This window comes from Paroedura picta, chromosome 1 (assembly GCF_049243985.1).
Source record: "Paroedura picta isolate Pp20150507F chromosome 1, Ppicta_v3.0, whole genome shotgun sequence".
Lineage (NCBI taxonomy): Eukaryota > Metazoa > Chordata > Lepidosauria > Squamata > Gekkonidae > Paroedura > Paroedura picta.
Genome location: NC_135369.1, coordinates 181092287 through 181119341, shown reverse-complemented (window position 1 = coordinate 181119341; position 27055 = coordinate 181092287). Strand labels below are relative to the sequence as shown.

The window sequence follows — 27055 nt, the reverse complement described above, 5'->3', positions numbered from 1 at the left end:
CTGCTGATGACCCCTGGAAGAGCTGCAGATTTCCCATGCTTTGGAGTCCCAGGGTCCCAACTCTAAAGGGGAAGGAGACATTCCATTCTTCCCACTTCTTGGTTCGTACTCAGCAATCCTGGAGAGGATGTCAAGCATAATTCTGTGCAATATGCATATTCAGTTCTCCAGTTTCATTTTTCCATGTTCAAGGAGCTAAGAATCTTCACGGAGTGGACAATGCGATGTTCTACATACAGGCTTTTGGGAACTCCTGTTCTAGGGCATGTTTTGTCCAGCAGAAGAACCTCTAAAATGGAACTGACACACTGCCCCATACTACAAGCCGTGATAAAATAGAAGAAAAAAGTCTCAAGCTGGCGAAGGCAAAGTGATTTAATGTTCAAAACAATATCACAACGTTCAAAACAATTTCAAAACGGATTCCCAGGTATAGTCCATTTTCGGTACCTTCATCCAAATTTGTAGGGGTAGCAGGGGTCACTGCTATAGAGAAATTACACATAGTGGTGTTAATATCAGTAGACCCTTTGAGATATTACGGGACCAGTTTGAGACTGAACTATATACCCAAGACATTATAAGAGACTAAGTTATTCCCAACAATCATAAAAACATTATTAGAGAAGGTTGAGTTGTTACAATATCGAGAATTCACTGATGAAGATACCGAAAATGGACTATACCCGGGAATCCGTTCTGAAATTGTTTTTGAACATTGTGATATTGTTTTGAACATTAAATCACTTTGCCTTTGCCTTTTTTTCTTCACTGCCCAACATTGACACATATAACTTCTTGGGTATTAAAGCCAGAAAACTGCCTAAAGACCAAGAACTGCTGCTCACAGCTCTTTCAAAGTATTCGCTTCCGACATTTCTAGTTGCTTCAATGGGTTGCAGCCACAGAAACTGAGAAACACCAAACTAAGATCCTGAAGAAGAGTAAAGGTAAACGTAAAGGTAAAGGTAAAGGTATCCCCTGTGCAAGCACCGAGTCATGTCTGACCCTTGGGGTGACGCCCTCTAGCGTTTTCATGGCAGACTCAATACGGGGTGGTTTGCCAGTGCCTTCCCCATTCATTACCGTTTTATCCCCAAGCAAGCTGGGTATTCATTTTACCAACCTCGGAAGGATGGAAGGCTGAGTCAACCTTGAGCCAGCTGCTGGGATCGAACTCCCAGCCTCATGGGCAGAGCTTCAGACTGCATGAATGCTGCCTTACCATTCTGCGCCACAAGAGGCTCTTTATTTGCGTGATTTTTGTTCTCTCCCATTGCTGAATCTCTGGAATTTTCAACTGATGTGTTTTTAATTTGAGAGTTTTCTACAGTAGGTCATATAAGTGTACAGTAAGTACATTTCATTTCCTGCAGAGAAAAGAGACTTGACCTTCTGGGGCAGAACATTTGAGACAGTTTCAGAAAGCTCTCTGGAGACCCTGGGACTCTCACAGAGGAAAGGAAACCAAATTGGATTAAAATCTGCATATTTTTCTAAGACATCCATCATGAAGACCACAAATAGTTCCACACATTTCTGAAAAAGCCCTGATGCTGATATCTCTTCTCCAGAAAAGATGAAAGAACATAAGAGGATCCCTGCTGGATCAGGCCAATAGCCCATTTAATCCAGCATCCTTTCTGAGGTCAACCAGTAAATCTGGAGAATCAACAAAAAGGCATACAGCCAAAGCCTTTTCCTTATGTTGCCACCTAGCAGTCACATTTAGAAGTTTACTTCTTCTGTAGATGATGGGTTTCCACCAACATGGCTAGTAGCCCTTGATAGACCTACCCTCCATGAATAATCATCTAATGATCAGCACTGCATCCTGCATCTTTTAGGGGAAAATCCACATTTTAAACACGTGCTTGGCAAAGATGTGTTCTGTCTGTCCTGAATCTACTTTGTATCAGCTGCATCTGGTGCCTCCAAGTTCAAGAATTTGGAAGAAAACATCCTCTGTCCGTGCTCTGCCCTGTCTTTTGGCTGGGCCGACAGGCCGAGGGCAGTGTAATTACCAACTCTTGACATAGTCGAATTAATACCTTCGGCCTTGGTCAGGAGCTCGGGTGTGACTGTGGATGCCTCCTTGTCAATGGAGGCCCAAGTCATAAATGTTGCCTGCCTAAACTTCTACCTTCTCTACCAGGCATGGCAACTTGACATTGTGATCCACGCAAGCTTCACCTCCAGATTAGATTTCTGTAACTTGTTCTACACAAGGCTGCCCTTGAGGCTGCTCTGGAAATTCCAACTGGTCCAGAACGAGGCAGCCAGGGCCCTTACAAGGACCCCAATAAGAGCGTATGTTACACCTGTGTGTAACACACAACTGCATGGGCTCCAGATCGAAGACGGAATCAGGTTCAAGGATTTGATCCTTACACTCAAACTGGGCTCAAGCATGTGGCTCCAGTGTGGTGGAACAATCTTCTGGATGAGTTTAGGGCTCCCTAGAATGGGGGTCCTCAACCCCCGGCCTGCAGCCCAATACTGGGCTGCAAAGGCCACAGTACCGGGCCGCCGGCAGCCACGCCTGCCTCCCCCCTGCAGCGAGAAGCTTGCCAGGCCGCGAGTGAAGTGGCTGCTTCGCTCGCGGCCCGGCTAGCTGCTAGCTGAGAGGGGGGGAAGAGGCAGCCGCAGCCGCCGGCACACCTGCGCCGCAAATGCACATGCACGGAGCTGCCGCACATGCGCGTCTGCTTCCCTGTAGCCGAAAACACGCATGCACGGCAATCCCGCACATGTGCGTTAGCGCCACCTGGTGGTGAAAAACGTGTATGCGTGGCAACTGCGCATGCACATTTACGTGCAACTGCCACACGGCGCCCGGCTCTCCCCCACCCCCAGACACTGTCCTCGACCAGAAGAAGGTTGGGAACCACTGCCCTGGAACCTTAAACAGTCCCAGAGGGCCTGTAACACAGAGCTGTTGTACATCATTGTCCATTTCCCCAATTTGTGGAAATCCTCCTGGAAGTCTTCACAGTCATCTTTGTCTTTCACCAGTCTCAATAATTTTGTGTCATTCGAAAACATGGCCATTGCACTGCTCACCCCTGGTTTCAGAACATTTACAAACAAATTTGGGCACTGGCCCAAATACCAACCCTTGTAGGACCCCACTGCTTACTTCCTTCCATTGCTAGAACTGTCCATTTATTCCTAGTCTTTGCTTCATTTCCATTAAGCCAATGTCTGATTCATAAAAGAACCCGCCTTCTTGTCCCATGACTGCTAAGCTTACTCAAGAGTCTTTAGTGAGTTATGTTGTCAAAAGACTCAAAACTCCAAATAAGAAACATCTGTCAGCTCTTCATTATAGCATGATAACATTATAACATGTTTGCTCACTTTGTCAAAGAACTCCAAAAGGTGGACGAGTCAGGATTTCCTTTTGCTGAAGCTATGCTGATTTTTCTCTGCTCTGGTTTGGCCTCACTTGGAGTAATGAGTTCAGTTTTGGGCACCCCAGTTGAAGAGGGATGTTGACAAACTGGAGCGTGTCCAGAGGAGGGCAACAAAGATGGTGAGGGGTTTGGAGATCAAGACGTATGAGGAAAGGTTGGGGGAGATGACTGAGAGGGGATCTGATAACCATCTTAAAGTATTTAAAAGGCTGCCATATGGAGGATGGAGCAGAATTGTTCTCTCTTGTCCCAGAGGGACAGACCAGAATGAATGGGATGAAATTAATTCAAAAGAAATTCCGTCTCAACATCCGGAGGAAGTTCTCGACAGTTAGAGCAGTTTCTCAGTGGAACAGGCTTCCTTAGGAGGTGGTGGGTTCTCCATCTTTAGAAATTTTTAAACAGAGGCTAGATAGCCATCTGATACTGTGATTCTGTGAGTGTCCTGCATAGTGCACAGGATTGGACTAGATGACCCACGAGTTCCCTTCCAATTCTATTATTCTGTGATTCTATGATTCCTTCAGCAGGCTTTGTTTCTCTGTGTGTCCAATAATTCTATCTTTGATTACAGTGTCTACTAATTCGCCTGAGACAGACATTAAGCTAACTTGCATGTACATAATTTTCTGTGTCCGTTTTTAAAAATCAGTATAGTGTGCATGCAGTGGTGGAATGTGTTGGACTATTCCAGGGGCGGCCAAACTGTGGCTCTCCAGAGGCCCATGGACTACAATTCCCATGAGCCCCTGTCAGCATGCACTAGTATATAGGTGATTCAGGTCCTCACTTGTGCCAAGGAAGCTTGCTGGGTTAACTTGGGCCACTCATACACTCTTGAGCTAACCCACCTCACAGGGGTGTTGTGAAGACAGTCAGTCAAACTTTATTACAGTCATTCAGACCAAGTTATATGAAGTTAATACATAAAAGATCAAAAGAATATGGTCATTTAATATAATAAAATTTAAAACAGATCATAAAATAGAACTTAAAACTATGCTACTTTAGAGCATTGGATTTTTATAGCGGCGGCACAAAACTTGGCCAGCTGAGTTGCGAAGATAAAATGAAGGAGAGGAAAATTATGTAAGCTTCTATGGGTCCTCACTGGGGTTATAAGTGGGACAGAAATTAATTAACTAAATACTACTTACTAATTTATTTAAAAACATTTATCAGCCACCACTGTACAGTTGATCATGATGGGATTCTCAATTTTTCTGGTACAGTTGTTGATTTTATTTATTTTCTATTTATTTTATTTCAGACACTCTCCAGGGACATGTGGCAGGGTACAATAACCCCCCCTTTAAAACATGATAAAACCCCATCTCATAACAAACAACAAAACAAAGATAAAAGAGGATATGACAAGATTGATGGTAGAATCCCTCCCCCATTCCTGCAGCCCTTGGGGCAGGCAACTGGATTGGGATTATTATTATTAATAACTGTATTTGCATGAAAGGTCTGGGACCATCGTATCAGCAGGACTGCCTCTCCCCATACATCCCCCAAAGAGTTCTAAGAATTTTAAATCTAACTAATTTATTAATTTGACTAAATTAACGACCTGTATATTTTAGCTGCGGCGTGTATTATTTTTATTTATTTATTCTATTTTTATATGTAGATTTCCTTGTAATATAATTGGTGCTGAGTCCCCAGAGATAAAGCAGGGAAAATAGACATAATTAACAACAGTAATGACAATCTGTAAACCACTCCGCGGGAGCGATAGGAATAAAAGGCTAAGGGCAATGTGGGAGGAGAAAGGGGCGGGATGAGTCCGGGATAAAAACTCGCAGGGACCAATCAGGAGCTGCAAAGCAGCTCCTGATTGGCCCCTCCGAGTGTCACTCAGAGAGGTGAGGGGGAAGAGCCTTCACTGCCGGGAAAGGAGCAGGGCCGTCGACGCGGCAGACCTGCTTCTGTCAGTCCAAGAGGTGAGGGGGCCGGGGGAAGAGCCATCACCACCTGGCGGCAAAGCCGGGACATCGGGAGGGAGGGGGGTGGAAGTATTCCGTGCAGTGAAAGGAGCAGGCCTGCTCCTTTCGCTGCCTGGAAGCCGGGACCTGGGGGGGGGGGGGAGAGACAGCCGGGAGGGGGGGGGAAGAGACAGGCCTTCCCAGGCTCCCAGGCTCTTAGAGCCAGCAGCTGCGCTCCTTGGGTGCCTGCGAAGGCCTGGAGCGAGGGGGTGTTGGGAGGGAGCCCTCACAGCTCCCTCCACCCCACACCCGCACCACGGTCCCTTCCCCCCCTCCTGCCCCCTGTTTCACTTTCTTTCCCTCTCCCTCGCTCTCCCTTTCTCTATGCCTGCCTGCCTGCCTGCCTACATTCCCTCCTTCCTTCCCTCCCTCCCTCCCATGGGGGGGCCCTCCCGCACCCACCCACTGCCTGCTAGTGCCCGCTGTATTTTTCTTACAGTGGGCTTAATTTCTAGTAATAATTATATGTTGCCATTTCCCAAAGACTCAGGGTGGCTTAAAGGTAAAGGTATCCCCTGTGCAAGCACCGAGTCATGTCTGACCCTTGGGGTGACGCCCTCTAGCGTTTTCATGGCAGACTCAGTACGGGGTGGTTTGCCAGTGCCTTCCCCAGTCATTACCGTTTACCCCCCATCAAGCTCGGTACTCATTTTACCGACCTCAGAAGGATGGAAGGCTGAGTCAACTTTGAGCCGGCTGCTGGGATTGAACTCCCAGCCTCATGGGCAGAGCTTTCAGACTGCATGCCTGCTGCCTTACCACTCTGCGCCACAAGAGGCTCTTTTGGTGGCTTACAGGGTGGCTTACATGAGTTAAAACATACAATTCACATTTATACACTATAATAGAAATAATATCAATTGTAAAATTCAAATGTATCTTTATGGGGGGTGTCATAATTTTTCCTTGGGAAGAGGTATAGCTGCTTAGCACTTTGAAATGCAATGACAAATGTTCTGAGATTAGCATTTGAAATAGAACAAAGGTGATGACTTGATGCTCTTATTAGTAGAGATAGATACAAACTAACCAAAAATGAACCGGCTAATTCAGGGCTATCCATTTCACACCCCCCCCCCCCACACACACACCAAGTGAGGGGAAGCAAAAGGGTCTGTGCTCAAATGGCTGCTATCCATTTCAAGCTGGCAGCAGACAGAAGAGCCTGTCCATGGTTGGGCCGAAAAGGCTGGCAGCCCCTTAAACCTAACAGCTGACAGGCAAGTCTCTGTTATTAGCCTGAAATAGCTAAGAAGGACTGGATCCCCCAGATGCCTAAAGCCAAACCTACAAAAAAACCTGAGAGACTAAACCTTTTTCTTCTTCTTTTATTCCAGCTGTGCCAGAATGGAGTCTGGATACACATGCCGAATTTTCATCAGTGGCTCACCAACGAATTCTTAATATATGTTCCTATTTTCTAGAAGATTCTCTGATGTGTTGTAATGTGTGTGTTTTAAAGCTTTGCTCGCTACATTTCCAAATATCAAAGGGGACTCCCACAGTCAAAACAATGGGGGAAACACTGTCAATTTCTGCATTATACTTGTTTCAGTGTATCTAAGAAGGTTCTGTGCAAACCTGTCTGTCAGCGTGTGAAAGCAAAGCGTTTTCCAAGGTCCCAGGAAATGTTTTACCATGTGCTGAGTGGTTGTTCAGGACTGCCGTGCAGCTAGGCCGAGAAAGGGAGCACTGCCTTGCTGCCTTGGCAACATGGACATGTCATGGCGGGTAACATGTGGGCTTTGTCTGTTATCATGACAGAGCCAGATCTGCTTGCCATACTGTGCTCTCCCTTACTGGAGAAAGATCCCTGGAAGAAAGCAGACACTGAAAACAGCAGACCAGAAAGAAGAAGAAGAGTTGGTTCTTACATGCTGCTTTTCTCTACTTGGAGTCTCAAAGCAGCTTACATTCGCCTTCCCTTTCCTCTCCCCACAACAGACACCCTGTGAGGTGGGTGAGGCTGAGAGAGCCCTGATATTACTGCTCAGTCAGAACAGTTTTATCAGTGCCATGGTGAGCCCAAGGTCACCCAGTTGGCTGCATGTGGGGGAGTGTAGAATCGAACTCAGCTCGCCAGATTAGAAGTCCGCACTCCTAACCACTAAACCAAACTGGCTCTCAAATATGTCACAGGGAGAGAGAAAGAAGTGAATTTTTGAAGGGGGGTGGGTGGGTGAGACTTAGCACATCTCAAAGTTATATTTTTACCACAAACAAATGTTTCCACAGTGTAAAACTGGCTTTCATATAGATTTGTTTTTTTTTCAATCTCAAAACCTTAACCAGAGGGTGGCAGTGGGGGATGAATTATCACACCCTTGTTGAGTTCCTTGTGGGGTCCCCCGCAAGGGGCGGTGATCTCCCCCACTTCGTTTAACATCTTTATATGCCCTCTGGCCCAGCTGGTGAGGAGTTTTGGGCTGGGTTGTCATCAATATGCGGATGACAACTATCTCCTCACAAACGGCCACCCACACTCCCTGCCAGATCCATTCACCAGATGTTTGGAAGCTGGAGCTGGATGGTGAGAGCACAGTCCCCTGAAACTCAACCCCTCCAAGATGGAGGTCCTGTGGTTGGGTAGGAAGGAAGCAAGACAGGAAGAGCATTTGCTCACCCTGGCCGGGATGCAACTGACCACCGCGCCCCAGGCCAGGAATTTGGGAATGACTTTGGATGTCTCACTATCCATGGAGGCCCAGGTCACTAAGATAGCCCGCCAGGTGTTCTATCATCTTTGCCAGGCAAGGATACTAGCACCCTACCTGTCTCCTGAGCACCTGACCACAGTCATCCATGTGACGGTCACCTCCAGAATTAACCTCTGTAACTTGCTCAACGTGGGCCTGCCCTTGTCCCTGACCTGGAAATTGCAACTGGTGCATATTGTGGCTGGAACACTTTGGAGGACACGTGATTCTGGGCCCCAGGGAATTTCGGTTGGCCTTGACTAGGGCTAGGGGTTTTTTGGTCTTGACCCGGTGGAATGACCTCACAGACGAGCTGAGGGCTCTGTGGGAGCTTTCGGCATTCTGCAGGGCCTGTAAGACAGAGCTCTTCTGCTGGGTCTATGGTTGAGGCCAGCCAGGAAGATCAGACGACCCCCTGCCAGATGAGAAGGAACGATCTAGAATTGGAGATTCCCCAACAGCTGACCATGGCTGTGGGCGATGAGGTTGGCACTCGGGGTCCCTCTGAGACCGGATGATAGCTAGCGCTATGGGGTTTGGAATTGTCACCACCATAGGGGTGTTTCAATGGGATAATATTGTACATTTTATTGGGGCTTTTATTGTGAACCACCGTGAGCCAGCTTGCTGGGAGCAGCAGGGTATAAATTGAAACATAAATAAATAAAATAAATAATGCCTGTGTGCAATTGCACTTTTAAACACAAGGAACGGACTTAGAGAAAGCTGCAGAAAATGAACAATGGTGAGCAAAGGAACAATATTCACAGGGGAAATTACAAAGTTAATCCAGGAAGCAGGGGCCAGCAGCAGAACACCCCCCCCCCCTCCTTTTTACAGTCAGGCACCCTGAAAATGATCTCAGACTGAGATGACCTATTTAAGCCCCTGGCCTGCACATGCACATACAAGCCCAGTCATGTGGTCATCAGCAGTGCCATGGCCGGGGGAGGGGGGAGAGAACTGCAGGTGGATTCAGCCCAAGCCTATGGATCCATTTGCCCACTAGCCCACTGCAGGTGACCCATAGAGCTGGATCAGGGCCATATATGTCTCCTTTTAGCAAAAAAAGAAAATGGTGGGTGGACTTCCATGCACGCCCCAACCTATGAGGGTTTCAGACAAAACATTTGCTGCCTTTTCCAAAGTCTAAAATGCGATGGCCAAACTGTGGTTCTCCAGAGGTCCATGGACTACAATTCCCATGAGCCCCTGCCAAATGGCAGGGGCTCACGGGAATTAGAGTCCATGGATCTCTGGAGAGCCAGTTTGGCCACACACACACCACCATCTAAAGGCATCTAATTGCACCAATGCCAACAAGGCGGTGAAGTCCGTCACATTCAACGGAACCAAATTATGACTAGTTTTCACAGGATTCGGGCTGATTAATTTTGGCTCTCTTGACTTCTGCAAAAGTTTACCGGTTTGTTTAAAAGGGGAAAGAAAGGCAAAAAAAAAAAAAAGTAAATACGGGTGTTCACTGCCCCAAGAAACACCCTTTACACAGGACTTGGGACTGACAAGATAGGGATATTTGCATGTTGATCTGTAGGGCACAACAACACACTTCATTTAACTGATGCAGAACCCCAGCATGAATTCTGCAAACACCGGTACAACTCCCCCCCCCCCCAAAAAAAACAATTGTATTTGCAACTGAGCATCAATCTCTTTTAAAAGAGTCACTATTCCCTAGCAGCAAGTGTGACAGCACCAACGAGGAACGAGGCCGCTGGCCAAAATGTACAACTGCATGCTCTCCATAAGTCTCCTTCCATCTTCCCCCGCCCAGCCAGTGGGCCTTTAACGCAAGGCAGGCTGATGTTCAACAGGTGAAGCTTGGCCCACATCTGTAGATGCCACCATGGGGTGGGGAGGGAATGCACCAGCTGAGTTCAAAGGGGACAGGACAAGAGGACGCAAGCATCGCCTCCCCCGCCCCCAGGGCCAGCGCACCACCCAAATGCCATCAGTGGACGGTGCGCCCCCAGTGTTAAGGATGGCTGGCAGCCAAGTGTACCCGCAGTGCACCTTGTCCAGTGGCCACCGGCCAGTGACCTCAGGCACCACCAGGCAGGAAGAATGGGTGCGATCCTAAAAACGAAGGCTTCGGAACAGAGTTTGAGCCAAACCAACCAAATCTAACCAACCAAAGTTAGATTCTGGGTCTGAGCTTCCCTGCGCATGCAACTCCAGAGATTGCATGCGCCACAGAAGTGGTTAGTCTTTTAAGGTGCTCCTGGGCTCTTGCTCTTTGTCAGCCGCTGCGACAGCCCAACTCGCCTCCCCTTCTTGATCTATGATGGGTGAGGAGCTCCAGCAGGGAAGCCCCCCTCCACATCCCCCCCACACCCCAGGCCCCACTGACTTACCGCTCGCACTGGCCCGCTCCCGAGCGCCGCCAGTCCCACGAGGAGGAGCGCCAGCCTGCCAAAAGAGAAGCGCGGAGAGGTTGGCAGCGCCCAGGTGGACGGACGGACGGGGGGGGGGGCGGCTTCCGACGCCGCCAGGCGGGCACGGGGAGGCAGGAGAAGACCACCACTCTCCTCCCTCCCCAAAAGGGGCTCCCACTTACCGCCGGAGGGGCGGGGGGCGCCTCATCTCGGCTCGACTGGCGGAATGCAGAAAGCCGACGGCGCCCGGTCAGCGCGAAAGCGGAGGAGGCAGGCAGGCAGCAGGCAGGCAGAAGTGGGGCGCGGCGGGCCCGTCGGAGGCGCGGCTCTCGCCGTCTCTGCGCTGGCCGAGGCTCGCAACGCCCCCTCCTCGGGGGACAGACGGACGGACGGTCGGCGCAGGGGGGTGGGTGGGTGAAGCCTCGAGGAGAGCCTGAGCGGACGGCGTCGGGCTTCAGCGCGGGGGCTCGCCGGCCGGCCAGTGGGCCGCCCCTCCAGGCCAAGCCAGGCCAGGCGAGCTCGGCGGCCGCCCTGCCTGCCTCTTCCCTCCCTCCCTCCCTCCCGTCGAGGGGCGGGGCAGGGAGGGGCCGCGGCCGCCCACCCCGTCCACCCGCGGGGGCTGCGAGGCACGCTCGGCCGGCGCGCCTCGAGAGGCGCCCGAAGCGAGCCGCGGGAGAGACGCAGGCGGGGATCGGGGCCGCCGGGCGACCATGGGCAGCGTGGGGACCTGGTGGGGGCGCCCAGGCGCGGCGCTCCTGCTGGCGGCGACCCTCCTCGGGCCGGGGGCGGCGGCGGCGGCGGCGGTGAGTAGCAAGCGAGGCAGCCACAGCCAGCAGCCCGGCCGGCGGGGGAGAAGCCCGGCGGGGACTCGGCGGGACTTTGCTCGACGGCCGTCCTGGAGCCGGCTCCGGGGCGTGCGGCCGGCCGAAGGAGCAACGGGATGCCGCCCAGGGAGGAGGGGTGGGGGGGGGGATTCCAAGGCTCGTGCTGCCGGAACAGAGACGGCTGGGGTGTGGGGAAGGGGGGGGTCTCCTTCCACGTGCCCTAAGGATGCCGTCTAGCAGGCTCCGCGTCTCGGGAGGTGACTTGAATTGCGAGAGAGGCTCGCGATGCCCCCGGCCCAGGCTCGGCAGCGAGCGGGATCGGACGGGGCGCACGCGGTGGGAAGCGCTGGCCGGTTGGTGATGCTGGACAAGCAAAGAGAAGCCCAACCCCCGTGGCTATAAAGCAGTGCAAATATATATATAAGAAAAGGTTTTTCTCGCCTTATGATTTTTTGGGATGGGCAAGAGGAACCCTCATTTGGCCGTTTGGCCATCAGATTTTGGCCATCAACCTTTTTCTTTCCCTCCCCCCACCCCTCCCCGGCGCCCGGTAGAGTTCCTCGACCCCCTCCAGGCGGGGTGGCTGTGGTCGGGGTGGGCAAAGCTCGCGACAGTCCCGTCGTGACTCTGTTTTGAGATGCTCCTGGCCGGTTGAGTCTGAGCGCATCCCGTGGGGGGAAGCTGCTGGGTTGGGGGCCTAGGCTTGAAGAATTCGGCCCGCCATGCCACATTCCCACCAGGAATAGATAAAGGACTAGGCAGTTGTCAGCTTATGGACCCCCTGCTGCAACTGTTGTCCACATTTCGGTGTAATGCGCCGAAGACTTGACTTCGTACAGTGTGCGGCATCCTACGTTCCTTGCTTCCAGCCTATCTGCATTTGTTCCCCTTTGTAACCTTTATTTTAAAGCAGGGGCACTTGAGTCTCAGCCGTCTTCGGTATTCAGGGGAGAGGAGACTGACTTTTCGGGGCTGCCAGGCCCTTGTTGAGCATGGGGTCAGTTGAGGGCTGCAGCATCCAGAATAACCCCCAAATAAGACTCTTCTTCTAATCTCCTGCATGGAAATGGAGCCGCTCCTCAGAAAGGGTGTGGAGGAGACCGATTATGCACTGGGAACTTCACTGCCCCAGCTCCCATGCAGGAGCACAGATAGGGGGTGGATGAGGTGCACCAGGCCAAATGCTCCCCCATGTGGGTGCAGGAAGAGGTGGGGCAACCTGCCATGACTAAAACTCCAGCCTGCAGCCTGGCACGAAACCTCCAGTGCATAAACGGTCGGAGAGTGGCCTATGATCATGAGTAGCTATGTGGAAAATAGTAGAAGCGAAGGGAACGGTAGCGTATGGTCTGTTAAACGCCCAACTCTTTGCCTCCCCCCCACTTTTAAACAAACCAGTAAACTCTTGCAGAAGTCAAGAGAGCCAAAATTAATCACCCCGAATCCTGTGAAAACGAATCATTATTTGGTTCTATTGAATGTGATAGACTTCACCACCTTGTTGGCATTGATGCAGTTAGATGCTTTTAGATGGCCTTGGGCAGGGGGGGGCAAACTGGCTCTCCAGAGGTCCATGGACTACAATTACCATGAGCCCCTGCCAACGGCAGGGGCTCATGGTAATTGTAGTCCATGGACCTCTGGAGAGCCACAGTTTGGCCACCGCATTTTAGACTCTGGATTTCATATTAGGTGGTTGTAGAACTGTGGTTCCCAGAATGCAGCGGGGGAGAAGAAGGCAGAGGAGCATAAAATGGAGGTGAGATGGCTGCAGGAGGCCGAGAATGCTGACAAAGAGAAATTCTTCCTCCCTTTTCAGAACACTAGAATTCCAGGGCATCAAGAGACGCTGAGGGACACTAGATTCAGGCTGGACAAAAGAAAATGCATCTTTACACTACGGGTGATTGAAATGTAGGATTAACTGCCAAAGGTTTTAGGGATGGCCACAGGTATAGAAAGCTTTCAAAGGGGACGAGACAGACCCATGGAAGATAAGTATATCCGTGGCTACAAACCCTGGTGACTGACGGGAACTTCCACGTTAGTATTAAGAGGCAATAAACCTCAATCCCAGAGCCAAGAAGCAACATCAGGAGAAGGCCTCAGCTCAGGTTGCCAGTTCTGGGTTCGGAAATCCCTGAAGATTTGATGGACGGACCCTGGGGAGGGTGGAGTTTGGGAGGGATGAAGACCTCAGCAGGGTATATTGACATACAGTCCACTTTTCAGAATAGCCTTTTTCTCCAGGTGAACGTTTTCCCCTCTGTGGTCTGGAGACTCTGTCTTTCTATCTACCAGTCATCTAATCACAGGGCGGTTCACAGAGAACGTGAATCCAATACGACAGATACAACCTAAACTCAGTCACTTCATCAGCTGCTAGCACAGTCCCGCAAGGCCTGCAAAATGGAGCTCTTCCGCCAAGCATTTGGTTGAGGTTAGGGGCAATATCTCCTGGGACCAGGATCGGCATGTTAACGTTACAGTGAAACAGTGATCGATCATTCAGTTGTTGTTATCGTTGATAATGTAGTTACCGAACTTGTATCGTATTTATCACGTTCGTTTTCATGTTCTCTGTAAACTGCCCAGAGCCGCACGGGAGGGCGAGATATAAATGCAAGAAACAAATAAACATCCACAACACAACGTTTAACCTACCTGTCCTTGGACTGCTTGTCCACAGTTATCCATGCAATGGTCACCTCCGGATTAGATTTCTGTAACTCGCTCTACACAGGCCTATTCTTGTCCTTGACCCGGAAATTGCAGGTGGTGCACAATGCGGCTGCTAGGGTCCTCACAGGAGCATCTTGGAGGACCCATATCTAGCCTGTGCTGAGGCAGCTACATTGGTTGCCAGTTGCAGCCCAGATCAAGATTTTGGTGTTAACCTTTAAGCCATCCATGGTCTGGGGCCCATATTCCTGAGGGACCACCTATTCCCCTTATGCTCCCTACAGGGCCTTGTGCTCTGTGGGTATGGATCTGTTGGAGGTCCCTGGCCCAAGAGAGGCTTGTCTGGCCTTCACCAGGGCCAGGGCCTGGGCCTTTTTGGTCCTGGCCCCTACCTGGTGGAATTAGCTCCCGAGAGAGCTATGGGCTCTGTCACAGCTTTCACAGTTCCACAGGGCCTGCAAGATGGAGCTCTTCCGCTGGGTTTTTGGTTGAGGCCAGGATAAGGAAAAGATGGGGCCCCTCACCAAGGTAATCAGGCTACCCCCTAGGAAGATCTCTCCTGAGATTTGGTTTTCAGAGGTTCTGTAGAGCTGGTGGTGGGAGGGAGTTTTTTCACCATCAAGGGGGTTGATATGGGGATTTTTATCATGTTTTATGGGATTTATTATGTAAACTACCTAAAGCAGGGGTAGTCAAACTACGGCCCTCCAGATGTCCATGGACTACAATTCCCATGAGCCCCTGCCAGCATCTGACCTAAAGCCTTTTTAAAAGGGATAAATAAATCATTTACACCATTTAATATTTTGATCATCACTCAGCAGACTGGACAGATCGAAATTGCCCCATGATATATCCAGTGGTCATATCTGGTAGAAGGAGGTTCTGGAGGGCCCAGTAGATTTTGTAATTATAATTCCAGGAGATCTGCAGCCACCCCCTGGAGGTTGGCAACCCTATGTATCTCCCTGTCTTTGTGCCTTCTGGTTTGGCTTGGAAACATGGAGGCAGGAAGACCTCATCAGCTGCATTGTGATGGATTCTGTGTCATCTGAACTTGGATAATGGGGGGGAGGGGAGATCAGAGGAAGGAAGGGCTTGTCTTCCCTTTGGGGCAAGTGTACTATAGGGAGACTTGAGGACACCTTTGGGGTACGGGTTAAAATGGTGGCCTAGGGGCCTGGGTAATGCAGGGATCCCTAGCGTGGTGCTCACCTGTGCTGTGGCCCCTGCTAACATCGTTCCTGATGCCCACCCAGTGTTTTTTAGAAAGCGGTCAAGGCTTTTGCCTACCACGGTTTCTGTTTGGGCATTGCAGATTCATTTGACGATGCAGCATGACCAAAGCATGCAGATTATGCAGCATGAGCAAAGCATTGCAGATTCATTTGATTATGCACCTTTGCAGCATGACCAAAGCCAGCTTGGTGTAGTGGTTAGGAGTGTGGACTTCTAATCTGGCGTGCCGGGTTAGATTCTGCACTCCCCCACATGCAGCCAGCTGGGGAACCTTGGGCTTCCCACAGCATTGATAAAGCTGTTCTGACCAAGCAGTGATATCAGGGCTCTCTCAGCCTCACCTACCCCACAGGGTGTCTGTTGTGGGGAGAGGAAAGGGAAGGCGACTGTAAGCCGCTTTGAGCCTCCTTCGGGTAGAGAAAAGCAGCATATAAGAACCAACTCTTCTTCTTCTTCTTCTAAAGGAAGTTTTATTGTGTATGCAAGAAAACACTGTTAAACCACATAGGCATTTTGAACAGCATCCTGAAGTGTTGAAGAGCTACTGTGATGCATGACCTCTTTGACTGCCTCTGCCTTTCATGGCTGCCATTTTGGGTTTGCGCCCACTGCTTGGGTCTGCATCCTAAAATGGTTCGCCAGCTCAAAAATGTTAGGGCCTCTGCATCTCTTCTCCCAGCTTTGTGCCAGAACTGTGAGCTGCATGGCCTCGCTCTGGTTTCCTTTGAGACCTTTTGGCGAACGGCGGTATATAAATCCAATTGTAAATGAATGAATGAATGAATGAATGAATGAATGAATGAATGAATGAATAAATAAATAAATAAATAAATAAATAAATAAAGTGACCCCCTCATCTGAAGTCATATACTGCAGGCATGGATTTACCATCTCAGTTGTGGCACATGAGAGCAAGGCTAGACTTTTGACTTCATTCTCAGTTTCATGCTAGCTTTAAAGCAGCCTTTCTCATCATTTTACCATTGAGAAACTCCTGAACCATTCTTCAGGCTTCCGAGAAACCCCAGAAGTGGTGCAATTGTGCAGATGATGGTTGGGAAACATAGCTGTGTAGATGCCCACAGGGGGACCCTCCCCTCCCCACCCCCTCCAGGCCCTGATAAGTGTTCCACAAATGTTGTTTGTTGAACATTGTTCCACATCCAAGGGGCGAGAATCCTTGTCGGTTGATTTTTTATTTATTCACATATCCCCCATTTTTCACCCCACTGGCTCCCCAGAGGAGTTTACTATATACTCTTTTCATTTTTCCTCACAACAACCCTGCGAAGGAGGTGAGGCTGGGAAGTATGGTTGCCCAGTCAGCCTGGCAGTGACTTTCAGGTAGAGAGCAGAATTTCCCAGAACTTGTTCCCTGGGGCCCTTTTCCCTAGAGCAGGGGTAGTCAACCTGTGGTCCTCCAGATGTCCGTGGACTACAATTCCCATGAGCCTCATGGGAATTGTAGTCCATGAACATCTGGAGGACCACAGGTTGACTACCCCTGCCCTAGAATCCTCCAGAGACTGCACTGGGGCCTTCTGTATCCAGCACCGATGTTCTTCCAGCCATTTGCAGCCCCTAACACAGGGGTAGTCAAACTGCGGCCCTCCAGATGTCCATGGACTACAATTCCCAGGAGCCCCTGCCAGCGAATGCTGGCAGGGGCTCCTGGGAATTGTAGTCCATGGACATCTGGAGGGCCGCAGTTTGATTACCCCTAACACTTCCGTACAAGTTCTTGGGCTTTTTAAAAAGGATATTACTCACAAATGGGGCCTCCTGCTCTAATTAGATCAAGAATTCAGCATTCAGTCTTCTGCCCTTTCAGGGACAGTAGTCATAGCAAAGGTCTTTAAGAGGCAAACAAATATAGATAAATAATGACTAAGATCAGAGCCCCTGTCATGGTTGCTTGTTACTGGGGACATCGTCCTTGTTGTCGATCCAGACTAAACAAAAGAGGATATTTTCAGAAGCCACGGTGTCCAAACTTTTGTACTTTATATTGTGCTTAAAAGCCAGCATTTGCAGACTCACAGTTTCCATTGTTTCCATTGTCCAGTTCCATCCTGAGCCGAGTTAGACTTCCTCCCAAGCCCATTGACTTCCATGGACTTAGAAGGGTTTAACTCTGCTGACACAGTCAACTGTTTGCACTGCTGGCCATCAGTTAGGATTAATAAAAGTAGTGACACCCAGGCTCTCCCAGGTGTGTAGGACACATACCTGCTCTGGCCCTCTTTTATGCATCCCCCGAACCCTCCCTCCCTCTCTCACAAACACACACACGCAAACCCCTTCCCTCACCACTTTCCCCTGCCCTCTCCTTCCCTCTTCCTTCCCCGACCTACTCCCCGATCCCTCCCCCCAGACATACATACACAAACATGCACACAAAGAGTCCTCCCCCCTTCCTCCTTACCTCTTCTCCCAGGAGGGCCCTGGCTTCCTCCGGCCTGGAGGGGAGCACTTGGGCTTGTGCTGGCTCCCAGGGGCCTGGAGGGCAGCCACCCCGCCACCAGAAGCCGTACGGCTTCTGCCCCTCCTCTCCTCACCTTTGCAGTGCCGCTGTCCCACCCGGCCTCAGCACCACCTCACGATATCCCCTGGCTGGGCAGGGTGGTGCTGGGATGGCCGGCTGCTGCACTGACCCACTCGGCTATCACACTGACCTGTGACTGCCCAGGCCTTCCTGGGGCTACAGATGTCATGTCTGTACCCATTTCCATCTCAGGGACCGCGCCCGAAGATGTGTCCCGCATCAAAAAGATGTTCTGTGAAGTCTTGAAACAAACAGAGCACCTGAAGAATAGTTCTTCAGATTGTCTTCCTTTTAACATTTCTGGTTGGGGGGGAAATGGAGAATGTTAAAATTCTGCTGTGTTTTTAATGCATTTAATTATTTGGGGAATAATTATTTTTTCCAGCCAGTAGCACATTATTTATTTTGAGTATGACAAAGACCCCATTGCATAGAGGAGGTAATTTCTATTTTGTGTGTGTGTGTGTGTGTGTGAACACTCATAGAATCATAGAATCATAGAGTTGGAAGGGACCTCATGGGTCATCCAGTCCAACCCCCTGCACTATGCAGGACACTCACAACCATATCGCTCTTCTACTGTAACCTGCCACCTTCTTGAGCCTTCACAGAATCAGCCCATCCAAATACTAAGCAGGGCCAACCCTGCTTAGCTTCCAAGAACTGCCTAGCTTGTGCCATCCCATTTGAAAGAAGAGCTGGAGTTTTGTACTCCGCTTCTTATTACCCAAAGGAGTCTCAAAGCGGCTTACAATGGCTTACTGTGACTGTCCCAAAGCTGGCTGGCTGCACATGGAGGAGGAATGGGAAATCAAAACCGATTCTCCTGCTGTTTCAGAGAGAGGCTGTTTGAAAGCCTGCTAAAGTTGTGATATATTCCTAAAGAGTATATCAGTTTTGTGCCTTAGGTCAGTATTAGGCTCATGCTGTTTGTTGTGTATGCAATTCCTCAGAGGACCAGAGCTTGAGATCCAAGCTGGAATCGTAATAAAACAGCCAATGGGAAGCAAGGATTACAGGTGTTCTGTAACCAATGAAATGTTCGAGTCAACGTCCAATGAGAGGTCTCTGCATAGGACCAATGAGGTTACCGGGCAGAGAGATCTATTTGTTCATGACCTGTATATATGAGGTGGGCATGGGGAACTCAGTTTAGTGTTTGGCTTGGGTCAATTGAAGAGCTGAAATGTACCAACTGTGTCTTTCTTGAACCCACAGATATAATGTTGTTGTTAACGGGAGAAGGTTGTTTTCTTGTTTCTTTAAGCTTCCGGTTTCAGCAGACTTTGTCTTCCCTCTTCCTTCCTTTTCCTTCCAAAGTCCTTTCTTCTGTGGTTCGTCACTGCCGACAGCTGCTGCCCTGCACCCATTCTGCACATGTTGGATAATGCACTTCTAATGCAGTTTAGGAGTGGATTTTCCTGTTCCGCACAGGAAAATCCAGCTGTAAAATCACGCTGAAAGTGCATTATCCAACGTGTGCGGAATGGGTGCTGGACACGGACCTTGGCTACCCGTGCAAAGGAAATTCCAATGCTCCTTGCTCCAGCACTTTAACCTTGTGCTTGTAGCACGGAACTAGATTGCATTGGGCACCTTATAGATAGATGCATTTATTTGTATATAGCCAAAGGCATTTACAAAATATAAAGTACAAATTTACAAATAGTAAAAGAGAATAAAAGGAACTGTATCAAAATATAAAATTTAAAACCAAAGATCTGAAACAGCGCAAGAGAGTTAAGAGGCTGCCTTAGTGGTTGTAACGTTGGCCCTTATTTTCCTTACAGCCTGGGCAAATAGAGCAGTTTTAGATGTTACATTATCAACCTGGTCAGATGAAAGATAGATTGTCTTTTCAGCAATGGAGGGAAGGTTAGCACCCCGTGTTTCTCCTACACTAGGAGGTCAAAAAATATCTATTTTACTTTATGCATTGGGCACTTTAGGTGCTTGTGGTATGCCTTGGCTAAATGGGTCTGTTGTGCCTGTTTGCTTGCTTGCAAAGAAGTATGGAGATTGTAGAAGAATGTGATGCTATCAGGAGCCTAAGGACAAGCAGGATCAATGAGCAGTCCAGCAGCACCTTTAAAAACGAACCAGATTTCTGCTAGCAGAAGCATTCATGAGTCAGAGCTCACTTCATAAAGTGCATGCCTTGTATATTATAGAAGAGACAAAATCCCATGTCATGACCTGGCTGTGGGAATTTTCTCTCAGTGGCATGAGATCAGAATAGTGGAATGATTGGGCCGCCATTCATGGAAGTAGCACACATTCCCCCTGTCCTCCAGAGGATATGAAGAAATGAAAATGAGTAACTAACTAGAACTCATATATGCTTGTTATCTGTGGTATTTTATGGTTTCCCTGCCTTCCCCCCCTTCTTTTGTGGCTGTTTGTGGGAACCTTTTTCATTTACTTGTTTGTTTGTCCGTCCGTCCGTCCATCCATCCATCCGTCTGTTTGTTTGTTCGTTCATTTGTTTGTTCATCCATCCACCCATCCACCCACCCATCCACCCACCCACCCATCCACCCACCCACCCACCCACCCACCCATCCATCCATCCATCCATCCATCCATCCATCCATCCATCCATCTGTTTGTTCGTTTGTGCATTTGTTCGTTCGTTTGTTTGTTTGTTCGTCTTTCCGTCTGTCCGTCCGTTCGTTTGTTCGTCCGTCCATCCGTCCGCCTGTTCATTCATTCTCAGATTTCTAGGCCACCCCTTTCGGCCTGCTATCTCAGGGTGGTTGACAACATTAATATATAATAATTCAAATCAATAATACGATTAAAAAACGATTTACAATTAAATCAACCAAACAGGTGACCACATCCCCATTAGAGTTCTCATTGGGACAACCGGTGCGAGCTGTCTGGATTGCAGCAGGGCGAGGCCCTTTATGGTTCATGTGCTTGCTTGTCTGAACTGGCCTCAACCATAAGCCTGGTGGAAGAGCTCCATCTTGCAGGTCCTGTTCTGTTCTGTTAAGGCTCTGACGTTCTCAGGGAGCTCAGAGGAAGCCCTGGCCCTGATTGAGGCCAGTTGGATTTCTTTGGGGATGAGGACTACCGGATGATTTGCTGTCATGGAGCAAAGTGACCTCTGGGAGATATACTGAGATAGGCCAGTCCTTTGGCCAAAGTCAATAAATTATACTACTACTTCTAACTAGTCCCTTGGACTGCAAGGTGAACAAACCGGTTAGTCCTAGAGGAGATCAGCCCTGACTGCTCCTTAGAAGGCCAGATCCTGAAGATGAAACTCAAATACTTTGGCCACCTCATGAGAAGGAAGGACTCCCTGGAGAAGAGCCTAATGCTGGGAGCGATCCAGGGCAAAAGAAGAAGGGGATGACAGAGAATGAGGTGGCTGGATGGAGTCACTGAAGCAGTAGGTGCAAACTTAAATGGACTCCGGGGAATGGTAGAGGACAGGAAGGCCTGGAGGATCTTTGTCCATGGGGTCGCGATGGGGTCGGACACGACTTCGCACCTAACAACAATAACAACTAACTAGAACTTACTCTATTAATTAGAGGTGTAGTTGCCACCTGTGAAATTCTAAAGATTTTGAGTATTGGAGCCTGGGGAGAGAGAGGAAGGTCTTCAAAGAGATATAATGCCACAGAGTCCACCTTCCAAGGCAGCCAATTTTTCCAGTGGGAACTGATCTATGTTGTCCAGAGACCAGTTGTAATTCTGGGAGATCTCCAGCCATTACCTGAGGCTGCCAACCCTACTTAGAGGGAAAATTAATCAGGAATGTCTTTGATAAGCCTGAGAGTCCTAACTTTTTTTTATGGAACTCAGTAGTGATTGAATTACAGAGAGGTAGTATGGGAGCAGATAGATGACTTGGTCTCCCAGTTCCCACCAGAATATGAACTGCAATTTGAGATCAGCTTCGAAGTTTTGTGGGAAGAAACTTCTAGATGTCAGGATGACCCCTATCAGATTTCCAGAAACAATGAGTCTGAATCTTTGTTTCCAATCACTGTGCTTGCTATTTTTTGCCCCCGTTTCCCGTTCCTCTCAATATCCATTCCTTTTCCTTCCTCTAGTCCGAAAATTGCTGTCCTTCCCTTCCTTAGCCATGGCTTCTTGGAATGTTTCCTGGAATGTGGCTCAAAGGTGCTTAAAGAGACAGAATGACTTGTTCCACGTTTTGGGATTTGGACTGATGTCAAGGTAATGGGGAAGGGTGTTGTATCATTGGATTGGAACTGGTGTTACGCATGCAGGGAATTTGCCTTTAGGAGACTGCTTTGATCCTGGAAGATCTTAGTGAGCAATTGATCTTAAAGAGTTGCACAAAACAACAGCCGTCTTATCACTGTCTTGTAAAGCTTCATGACTAGATGTAGAGATTTAGAGTGCTGCTTGAGAGGAGTCTTGGAGACCAATCCTAAAATGGTCTTTTAGGCCTACTTGGAATCCCACTCAAGTTTATTCAGTCACTTTGTCCCAGGAAAATGTTTTTGGGAGCGGTGCTGTTACAGGGCTGGATAATAGAGAGTCCCCTTGGAAAAGTTACAAAAACAGGCAAGCCAGAGTGGGAAAGTGCAGGAGAAAATAATGCCCATGATTGGAATCTGATTAAAATGTCAGTCCCACTATCTTCAGTGAAGAAAATGCTCCCTTCCTCACTTCGGAATTAAATATTCCACTGAATTGGATCCGCCCCTGTGCTTTAATGTATTCACAGTTCCTAAGTTGAGACAGTCCTATATGATTGCATGATGCAATGTTTTCTTCCTATACCTTCGGTTTCATTTTCTTCCTATACCTTCAAAACAACGCTACCATGACCGCCAAATGGCAGAACTTGATTAATTATTTCATGTTTTCTTTGACTGCTCAAAATAGGAAGCAGAATGAAATATATTTTTTGAGAAAAATGATTTTTGAAATACTCATCTGATTGCATTTGACCAGTTTAAGTCAAAATTGTGTTGTTGGCATAGCAAACTTCTGTTTTACTTTGTTTTTTTTTTAAATGCAAATGTCTAGGTGTATGGCTTATGGGCTATTATAACCTTAATAAAACTGAACTGAACAGTGAAGAAAGGAAAGACTCTGTGTAGTGGTGTAGATCAGTGGTCCTCAAGCTTTTTATCACCGGGGACCGATCAACGCTTGACAATTTTACTGAGGCCCGTGGGTGGGGGTAGTCTTTTGCCAAGGGACGTCGCCGCTTCCTGAGCCCTTGCTACGCTTGCTTTCCTGCTGGTCCTCCTGAGTTCCTGCCACCCACTGGGGGGCGCTGCCAGCAGCAGCTGCGCAGTGCCATGCCAAGGGGGTGCCCCAGCCATGGCAGTCGCCGGAGAGCACCAAAGATGAGCCGGTGGCAGAGTGGCAGGGCAGCCCCCGAGGCAGCAGCCGGGGAGGAGGACAAGGAGGGCCCGGTACTGAATGATCTACGGACCGTGACCGGTCTCCGGACCAGGGGTTGGGGACACTGGTGTAGATGATCCATGTTTGTCATAACGAGGGTTGCCAGTTCTGTGTTGAAAAATACATGAAGATTTTGGAGGTAGAGTGTGATATATATCACTGGAAAATGAGGTTCTGAGCACTGTAACTACAGCAATGATTAGTCAGGGGATAAAAATCCTCACGAGGCAGACATAGCAAGGACTACAGGCTGCTCCGGTTCCTATGACAGGCGAGCCACAACTGGGTGGGATTTGTTATACTGACTGGAGGGAAGTCTGTGTAAGTTAGAGTTTAGTCTGAAATTGGTCTGTGGGAGGTCTGCTCCTTAGCTGATAGACTCCTCTGAGGAGAATCTCAAGTATAAAGACAGAGATTTCAATTGAGATCTAAGCCACACAGTGCCTGGTCAACTAGAGCAATCATTTGGCAGAGGAAATGTGAGTACTCACACTGATACTCCCAAATTAGGCTGAAGTGTGAGGTGAAACCTTCTAAGGAAGAGAAAGTGGAACCCAGCTTATTAGGCGAGGGGGAATCAGGGGTGTATTTCCTAAGATACAGGTGAGTGTGAAAGAGCCCCAGTTACCACTGAAGGCAGTGGGAGGCTGGTTCATCCACGAAGGGAGGAAGTTGTGACACAAACTGAAAGGGTGCCCATTTTCTTTAAGAACCAGGAGGAATTCAGGGGAACTCTATAGAACAATGTTTGTCAACTTTTTTACTGTTGAGAAAACCCTGAAACATTTTTCAGGCTTCGAAAAACCCAAGAAGTGGCATGATTGTCCAGAATATGGTAGGGAAGCATAGCTGCGTACATGCCCACCTGGGCCCCCTCCCCTTCCCATCCCCTCCGGGTCCTTCATTGGCCATTTTGGGAGGGAGGGCGGTCAACATGACCTGATATGTTTTTGTTGTTGTTGTTAGGTGTGAAGTCGTGTCCGACCCATTGTGACCCCATGGACAATGATCCTCCGGGCCTTCCTGTCCTCTACCATTCCCTGGAGTCCATTTAAGTTAGCACCGACTGCTTCAGTGACTCCATCCAGTAGTTTGTTGGGGGGAAACCCCCTGGTGCCATTCTGGCAAAAGGGTTATATCAGGCTGTCTCAACTAGAGTTCTGCATGGCAGCGTCCTAATGGGCCGTTCCAGGCTGATGCAGCCAACGCCGCGGGAGGGGGGTAGGGGAGGCACAGGCGCCGGTGCATAACTCTGCGCCTGCATCTGTATGCCAAGTTATGCACCAGCCCCTGTGCCTCCCCTCCCCCCCCCCACGGCACGGCGCTGGCTGCATCGGCCTGTAACAGCTGAATCTGACCACCATGTGCACAACCCTAGTCTCAACCAGGGTTTCCTGAAACCTGCGGTTTCTTGACAGCTCTGGAAGGGTTTCCTGAATGGGAGGGAGGTAATGTTTTGTATATTTTTTAAATTCGTTACCCATTAATTGACTGATATGACAGGCTAGCCACAACTGGGTGGGATTTGTTATACTGACTGTGTAAGTTAGTTTAGTCTGAAATTGGTCTGTGGGAGGTCTGCTCCTTAGCTGATATACTCCTATGAGGAGATTCTCTAGTATAAAGACAGAGATTTCAGTTGAGAGCTAACCCACACTGTGTCTGGTCAACTAAACCAGAGGTAGTCAAATTGCGTCCCTCCAGATGTCCATGAACTATATTTCCCATAAGCCCCTGCCAGCATTTGCAAAACGGAAAGGTGATAGGATTTTGCCACCTTTGATACTACAAACTGTTTTTGGAGGATTTGAGGTTTCAACCACTGATGAAGCCAATGCAAACGGAATTGATCTAGAAGCCATTATGGCTGTTCCTCTTGGTATATAAGAGATGTAAAAGAAATTGTATTTACTCATCATTACAAAGAGATTGCCAGATAAATTGTTCCAGCATTGGTTCAAACAGTAGATAAAATTGAAAGGGTACAGAGGAGAGCGACGAAGATGATCTGGGGCCAAGGGACCAAGCCCTATGAAGATAGGTTGAGGGACTTGGGAATGTTCAGCCTGGCGAAAAAGCGGTTGAGAGGGGACATGATAGCCGTCTTTAAGTATTTGAAAGGTTGTCATTTGGAGGAGGGCAGGATGCTGTTTCCGTTGGCTGCAGAGGAGAGGACACGCAGTAAAAGGTTTAAATTACAAGTACAACGATATAGGCTAGATATCAGGAAAAAGTTTTTCACAGTCAGAGTAGTTCAGCAGTAGAATAGGCTGCCTAAGGAGGTGGTGAGCTCCCCCTCACTGGCAGTCTTCAAGCAAAGGTTGGATACACACTTTTCTTGGATGCTTTAGGATGCTTAGGGCTGATCCTGCGTTGAGCAGGGGGTTGGACTAGATGGCCTGTATGGCCCCTTCCAACTCTATGATTCTATGATTCTATGGCCTGTATGGCCCCTTCCAACTCTATGATTCTATGATTCTAGGACTGTCATGCATATAAGCATGCCTGAGGACCTCACTGCAGCTTGAATAGTTCCTGAAAAGATCCCCCCACCCCTTCTTTAGGTAATAAGTCTGACAAAGACCGGATACAGGAATGGGTGGCTAATAGATAAGGCTGGCTGGATTAGGCCCTGCATCCCTGCTTACATTTCTGTTTCCTGCTCGTGGACAGGGATACCTAAAGAGACATAAACAAATGATCTCACAGAAGCCTCAACAATGCAGCCAAAGTGAATCAGGCAACAAGCATGGGCCTTTAGGGGTTGGGGGTGCCTTGTTAATGAGCAACCCAAGATGCCTGGAGAATTACTGACTGCGTGCACCTTGCTTCATGGACAAATCCTTTTTCTTTTTGGATAGGTTTGCAAAAAAAATAATAATAATTCTAACTGCATCTGTACCAGGTATGATTCCCCACTCCTTTTCCATATGAAGCCTGCCCAGTGACCTTCAGCTAGTCACAATTCTCTCAGAGCTCTCTCAGCCTCACCTACCTCACAGGTGTCTTTTATGGAGAGAGGGAGTGTAAGATATTTGAGACTCATGAGGCCTGCTGGGTGACCTGGTCAGTTACAGTTCTCTTAGAGCTCTCTCAGACCCACCTACCTCAGAGGTACCTGTTGTCAGGAGAGGATGGGAGACTGTAAGCTTCTTTGCTTAAGTCCAATGTCACTTTTAAAACTAACAAAGATGTATTCAAGGCGTGAGTTTTCATGTGCATGTAAGCTGTTTTGAGATTCATGAGACCTGCTGGGTCACCTTGGGCCAGTCAGAGTTCTCTCAGAACTTTCTCAGTCCCACTTACCTCACAGGATGTCTGTTGTAGGGACAAGAAGGGTAGGTGATTGTAAACCCCTTCGAGACTCTTTTGAGTAGTAGAAAGCAGAGTATAAAAATCCAGCTCTTCTCCCCATCTCTGTGATGTTTTCCACCTTTCCCATCATTTATTTTCTTGTTTCTTTGTTTGTTTGTTTATATACTGCCCTCCCTGAAGGCACAGGGCGGTTTACATGGAACAAGAAATGATACAAGTAACTCCATTTATAGTAATAACAAGGTGAACAAAAATATTAACATAATAACGACAATATTAAAGAACGGTGGAAACTGCAAAGAGCATCAGCTCAACTCATACTGAGGCCCAGTGCGTTGGGTGGATTTGTAGTAGTTATCATAGAAGGGAGGCTTATGCCACTGTTTATTACTATTTTTCTTCATTAGGGCTCAAATATTGCAGAAAAGAGCTCAAACTATTTGTTAATTAAGAGCAAAGACAGTTGGTATTGTATTCCCCCTCCTCCTGAAATAACCCCACAGAGTTGGACTGAAACAGTTTTCTGAATTTGATGCAAACATCCATTT

General features: G+C 48.6%; 2 protein-coding genes across 2 annotated transcripts in view; one reads left to right on the top strand and one right to left on the bottom strand.

Moving 5' to 3' along the window:
• Nucleotides 1-10990, bottom strand: part of COL4A2 (collagen type IV alpha 2 chain) — a 155851-nt gene extending 144861 nt beyond the window's left edge. The window contains exons 1-2 of the mRNA XM_077314453.1: nt 10682-10990; nt 10479-10533 (exon numbers count right to left, since the gene is read on the bottom strand). Of these exons, the coding sequence (XP_077170568.1) occupies nt 10479-10533; nt 10682-10707 (81 nt within the window). The 5' untranslated portion in view covers nt 10708-10990. The remainder of the gene's footprint in view (nt 1-10478; nt 10534-10681) is intronic.
• A 72-nt stretch (nt 10991-11062) lies between these two features.
• COL4A1 (collagen type IV alpha 1 chain) overlaps nt 11063-27055 on the top strand; it is a 165273-nt gene continuing 149280 nt past the window's right edge. The window contains exon 1 of the mRNA XM_077314467.1: nt 11063-11302. Within this exon, the coding sequence (XP_077170582.1) occupies nt 11210-11302 (93 nt within the window). The 5' untranslated portion in view covers nt 11063-11209. The remainder of the gene's footprint in view (nt 11303-27055) is intronic.